Below are 6595 nucleotides of genomic sequence, written 5' to 3' on the forward strand. Positions count from 1 at the left end.
GTGCTTTCTAACACTCTGACTCAGAACAGAATATAAGGTTTTATTTAAGCTTTACCTACTGTAGAACTGTTTTCTAACATCCTTGTGCATAATCCCTCAGGAATAGCGCTGTTATATTTTGTTAAAGAAAATCTATTTCTAATTGGTAACTATAATGGAACTGAATCAATTATTTGAAATATAAGATAAGTAGTGCTTAGGGGGAAATAAACTACACACCAGTGCTCACTATATAGGAACTGGGGCTATTTTATTGCATAGTGTATAAAGATTGGTAAAAAAAGGGAAAAGGGAAGGGAGGGAGGGAGCTGTTCTTCAGTACTGTATTACTATGGATAGAAGCAGAGAGCACAACTGCAGATCAGAAAATCGGCTTCTCTCCACTCACTGTTTCATCTGACTTCTGCCTAATGCAACCACAAGGCATCTGTAATCAGAAGAGAATAGAAATAAGTGAGAGAGAAGAGAAATAGGAAGGTAAGGACATTTTCACTGTTTACATAGTTATAACACTAAAGTGAATTCATTGATTACTTATCTAAGCACCAATAAGCTTTTTAGATAATTTATGGAACATTTTGCAGTGTGTCAGTCATGCAGTTTTACATGTCCACAGTATTTTTGCATTGCAGAAAATGTTAGTCAAATATGACACATGCAGACATGCAATTACACAGAGGAAATGCTGAGCACAATATACTGTAACAAAGAGCTAACAAATATGGGATCTGTACTTAAATTCTGGACATGCTTAGAGTAATGTATCTTTTTTTCTGTTTGGAAGATGGAAAACATATCTATGGATTTATTATTGAATTCATCAGGAACGTCAGAGTGGACGAATGGATCAATATCTCAGGTCATTCCTAAATTCTATCTGGCATTACCCATCATCTACTCTGTAATCTGCGCAGTTGGATTGACTGGAAATACTGCCGTCATATATGTCATCCTCAAGGCACCAAAAATGAAATCTGTCACCAACATGTTTATCCTGAACTTGGCTATAGCAGATGAACTTTTCACATTGGTCTTACCCATTAACATAGTGGACTATTTACTGTTGCAGTGGCCATTTGGAGAATTTATGTGTAAACTAATTATTTCCATAGATGAGTACAATACATTTTCCAGCATTTATTTTTTAACTGTTATGAGCATTGACCGTTACCTTGTGGTTGTTGCAACTGTAGAATCTAAGAAACTCTCCTTTCGTACCTACAGGGCTGCTAAGATTGTCAGCCTGTGTGTATGGAGTTTTGTGACCATAATCATTTTGCCTTTTGTTATTTTTGCCAAGCTTCACCAAGAACATGACCGTTTGCAATGTCTGTTTGTTTTTCCTCACCCAGAAGGTATGTGGTGGCAGATGAGTAGAATCTACACTCTCATTCTGGGGTTTGCCATACCAGTGTCCACTATCTGCATTCTATATACCATGATGCTTTATAAATTGAGAAGAATGCGGCTGAACACCAATGCAAAAGCTTTAGATAAAGCTAAGAAAAAAGTGACATTCATGGTTGCCATCATCTTAGCAGTATGTTTATTTTGCTGGACTCCTTATCATCTAAGCACTGTGGTGGCGTTAACCACAGACATACCACAGACTCCAGTAGTTATTGGGATTTCATTATTCATCACCAGCTTGAGTTACGCAAATAGCTGCCTCAATCCATTCCTGTATGCATTTCTAGATGACAATTTTAGGAAAAGCTTTCGGAAATTAGTAGAGTGCAGGTCATCATAAAAGACAGAAGAGTCATTTCAGCAGAGTCTCTCCGTCAGTAATTACCTACGAACAATAAGTTTGAAAGTTAACTGATTATTATGATGACTCTAAAAATGACCCATTTAAGATATCATAAGGGTTCTTTACACTCGAGATTATTGCAACATTGGCTCACATTGGTCTAATAAAACAGCCAAAGTGTGTAATAAGTTGTATCAGTCATATGATGAGATAAATCTTTGCCTAACAGATCTTTGTGAATGCTTTCTGGTTCACTTTGTTATAGTATGGAATGTATTTCAAAGAAGTGGCTTTGTCGTGCTTAATACTGTATGTACTATGCTACTTGAGTTGCATTAAACAGTGTAATATAAGATAAGTAATAGAGAAAATTTGGGACAAAGGGGCTTCTTAATTATTGCACAATTTAACTGATTCTGTATGTTGTGATAAAAGTGTATTGCTAAATAGTAATTTATTCTCATTATAGAACATGGAAATCATGTAGATTGCTTGATCATGTAAATACACATTTGTTCAAGTTATAATTATGTTATGTGTGATTTAAGGAAGACAATACCAAATAAATATTTTGAGTGCCTTGCTTGATTAAAATGCAGACGTTTTATTTTAATGTTTATGGATGTGTCTGTAAAATAAATAGCAACGGAATAGCAATTATTGTACAGTATGTGAATTTCATTATGTTGTGAAATATAAAAATGACTGCACTTACTAAAACTCATAATCCACTGTCTGCAAGAAAATATTTTATTATGTCATATGAAGTGTTCACCAGCATATAAAAAATGCAGCTTTAGTTAATATATTTAATTTTAATAAGAAGAAATATGAAATGTCATGAGGATTGACTACTGTATTTATACATTGCACAGAAAAAGTTATTAGTGTTGTACTTGCATGTAAGTTATACAAAAAATCTTGATAAAGTTAATAGAACAGAATATAGTATTAGCATATCATTTTGTAAACAAAACAAGTACTGTATTAATAAACTACTGTAAATCATCAGTACTGCATCAGAGGCTGCTTGCTAACTTATTAAAGCAGAGTTTGGCACCACCAGCTGTACAAATGAAAAATTGCAGATGATTTTTTGAATTTTGACAATATATATTGCAGAACGATAGAGACTCAGGAACAATATATATTGTTCTATCTATCTATCTATCTATCTCTCTATCTATCTATTTACATATATATATATATATATATATATAACAAAAAGTTCAGCATTCACCAAAATGAGCTCACTTATCCTCACAACATCAATGAATAAATGAATAAATGATGGGGGTTTAGTTAGTGAATTGGCCAATGCACGGAAGCCTGCATACCGCTCGCCAAGGTACCCCACCTTCATGCAGGTCCTACACTATCACAAAATCATAAAAATTAAAACCTGGCAACTGTATCACATAATATAACTGCAAATATGCCCACTTGGTGTAAGGTGTACCTGCCATGAACTGCATGGCTTTTAAAAGGTACACTAGTCACCTGACACTGGCTGATAAATTACTAAAGGGCAGCTGACACAGGTTTAAGATAATTGGGGTGCATGAACAAAGTTTGTGGCCACAGTTAATGAGTTAACCAAGGATTAACCCTGAAATATACCAACAAATAGAAAACCACAGCACTCGCCACCCCAGAAGCGGGGTGCAGTATCCGCACTCGCCACTAATAGGGTGGGGTGCATGTAGCCCATGGCCACCTACTCAAAAATATAGAAACAAAAATTTCAGCACTCACCAAAATGAGCTCACTTATCCTCACAACATCACACACATTATTTGTAGTTATATTATGTGATACAGTTGCCAGGTTTTAATTTTTATGATTTTGTGATAGTGTAGGACCTGCATGAAGGTGGGGTACCTTGGCGAGCGGTATGCAGGCTTCCGTGCATTGGCCAATTCACTAACTAAACCCCCATCATTTATTCATTTATTTATTGATGTTGTGAGGATAAGTGAGCTCATTTTGGTGAGTGCTGAACTTTTTGTTTCTATATTTTTGAGTAGGTGGCTATGGGCTACATGCACCCCACCCTATTAGTGGCGAGTGCGGATACTGCACCCCGCTTCTGGGGTAGCGAGTGCTGTGGTTTTCTATTTGCTGGTATATATATATATATATATATATATATATATATATAAAATGTATGTATGAAGACAAAAACTAGGGGCACACAATGTTGAAGTACATTTGATAAATCAACTTTACTGAAAATTCTATTTCTAAGGCACTCATATAGGGAATTGCGATATAGAATTTTATTATTCACTACGGCATCTCTCGTGTGGATGTCTGTTCTTTCTCAACAGAACTAATTTTACATAAGACGGTAGTGCCATCCAATATTGTTATGTATATTTTATATTGCACATGTGGCTCACAAAATTTCTTTACAAACAATATTTGCGTTTTTTCCTTCAGTGATTAATACAAAAACATGCTTGGGGCTACCAGCTCTTGAGTAAACCACTTAAAGCTGCACATAGGAGAAGCAGCTGGTCCTGAGGTCTACGCCTGCAGTCCTGAGCATTTGCCCCTGCGACTTGTTAATCGCCATAGTGGAGCAGGTGCTTACAAGAAACTTCGGGACCATGAGTTGAAAATGAAAATTGTTGGGGATAAGGGGTATACGTGGTATAAGCACAGTCTCACCTGTGCCACATCCTATTAGAATCTCTGCCTTAATTTGCTTCCTCTGCAGAGCAGTCACTTTAAGTCAGGTTATGTTGCATAACTTTGGTGGATTCAAGTCCCGCAGAAGCATGATTGGAACACCAACTGAGTGTCAAGCATCTGTTTTGCTCCTCTTCCTAATGTCACATTGAGATCATACACATCTCAGTTTTTTTCTAGGCCACTAAACTATGCATGTGATATCTGGAGGGGGTGACACCAAAATGTTGGCTTCTCCACAGTGACAGGAGCGAGGTGCTGCAGTGTGAAAGTCTCCTACAGCACCCGGCTCTTGTCATAGAAGCGGAGCCGGGGGAAGCCCAGTATATCCCAGCATCCCTGGAGATGCTCAGTACGCCTCCGGAGTGACAATATCGGGATCCTTGTGAGTCCATGTCCCCTGTATAAATGGTCACACCCCCTTTTCACTACAAGCTCGCCCCCAGCACATCGGGAGATCAAGGGTGCTCCACACCCGGTGACGCATCTGAACAGGATACTAATTCACCTAGTAGTTTTTGAATGATGCCAGAAAGAACAGACAGATAAACAGACAAAAATTCAGAAAAAAAACAGTTTTTTTCCATCTCCATAGTTCATAAACAGTCCCTAGAAATTTCTCTAAATAATTGCTATGTATAGAAACAACACAGTTTTATTATAAATACTGTATAAATGTACAGATAAAGCCTGAGAACAATGGGCCTGATTCAGATCCCGTGGTCATGCTGCCCATGTTGCACTGTCCTGTACAGCTCTTCGGTACTTTGCACATGTGCAGTACAGGTCCTGCATTGTTGGAAGCAGAACAGCTGCAGACGTCAAGTGATAGGCAGTCTCCGGCCATTTGGGATCAGGGAGGGCACAGCAATGGAGATTCGGATGGAGATTTCCTGGTCTCTTGATATTAGCTGAGGCAGCCAGCTAGTGTGAACCCTTGGGTCACTCAGCCAGCTGAAGGTGTTGCAGGTGATACAATTCTGCACCCTCGGATTCGATACTGGATCACAAATGCATGCAGGAGACATCGACTTATACCAGTTGCATTACCAGGCTTGCAATTAAGCAGCAGAGATGTACAATCCAACCACATCTGGCCCAGTGAATGCTACGTTCCATCAGTGATTCCTGGTAACCACAGAAGTCTTTTGCATTCCAAGCCTAGTTACTAGACCATCCCTGCTTGTCCTGCCCAAATTCATTTCGTCAGTCAATGCTATACGTAAGGACACGCTCACTGATTAAGTCCACTAGAGCTGAAACATGTTTGGGCAGGACAAGCCAAACATCTCAGTGACATCTCTGGTCCAGGAACAAGGCTTAGAACACAAAAGACTCCCATGGTTAATGGCTATCTATGTGAGTTAGACAGATGATGGTGCTGTCAAGAGATCATAGTGGGAGGTGAGTTTATTGGGCAGAATTATCGGGCACATCGTCTATTGTGTACCCATTATGTCACTGACGATACCCACTCACGAGGGTCGTCAGTGACCTCATCCATCGGCACTGCATGCATGGCCAACAGAAGACATCACTAGTGAGGGCCATGCTGCCGAATACAGCGTGGCCGCAGCTGTCATTTCATTGCTGATGGTATCAGCAAGTGTGTATGCACTTGCTTATTCCGCCCGCCCTGCCAGGTCCCGTTGCCTGTAATGTCTTGCTGGGCACACATCATTAAGTGTGTACCAAGCTTTAGACATGTTAAAGTTAAGAAAGCAGTGTGACATTCATGAGGAAATGGCAGAGAGACAGTTGAAGATTTGAGTATGGAGAGGAGAAATTTAGCAATTTCTGTTTAGCTGCTTATCTGTACAAAAGACTCTAGAGTATATCAGGGTCTGGCTGGCAAATTTTAGACTGGGAGGCAAGTACTTACACATGACCCATGAGCAGGGGCCCATAATCTTTTAGTTATAGAACACAGTGACTGATTTACAAAAAGTATGAAAAGCCCATTAGCTCTTTGTATATCATATTGGGTTACCACTGGTGATAATGTTTGGGGTAGATCCTAATTATTAAGCTGATAGCCCATACTAAGATGGCATTATCAGAAAAAAAACATTAAAAAAGGGTCCTTCTCCTTAAATAAATCATTTTATTTAATATAGTACTGTATAAATTATTTTAAATTATTTTAGA

General features: G+C 38.6%; 1 protein-coding gene across 1 annotated transcript; it reads left to right on the top strand.

Moving 5' to 3' along the window:
- The first annotated feature begins 336 nt into the window (after positions 1-336).
- NPBWR1 (neuropeptides B and W receptor 1) lies at positions 337-2489 on the top strand. Its single transcript, XM_063924990.1, has 2 exons — positions 337-477; positions 785-2489. Exon 2 carries the CDS (start codon positions 785-787, stop codon positions 1748-1750), a length of 966 nt encoding a protein of 321 aa, XP_063781060.1. The 5' UTR covers positions 337-477; the 3' UTR covers positions 1751-2489.
- The last annotated feature ends 4106 nt before the right edge of the window (positions 2490-6595 follow it).

Source organism: Pseudophryne corroboree, chromosome 5, assembly GCF_028390025.1.
Source record: "Pseudophryne corroboree isolate aPseCor3 chromosome 5, aPseCor3.hap2, whole genome shotgun sequence".
NCBI classification, from domain to species: domain Eukaryota; kingdom Metazoa; phylum Chordata; class Amphibia; order Anura; family Myobatrachidae; genus Pseudophryne; species Pseudophryne corroboree.

What these genes read in the sequence shown, in the direction of transcription:
- NPBWR1 (XM_063924990.1), top strand. Translation starts at nt 785, where the DNA reads ATGGAAAACATATCTATGGATTTATTATTGAATTCATCAGGAACGTCA.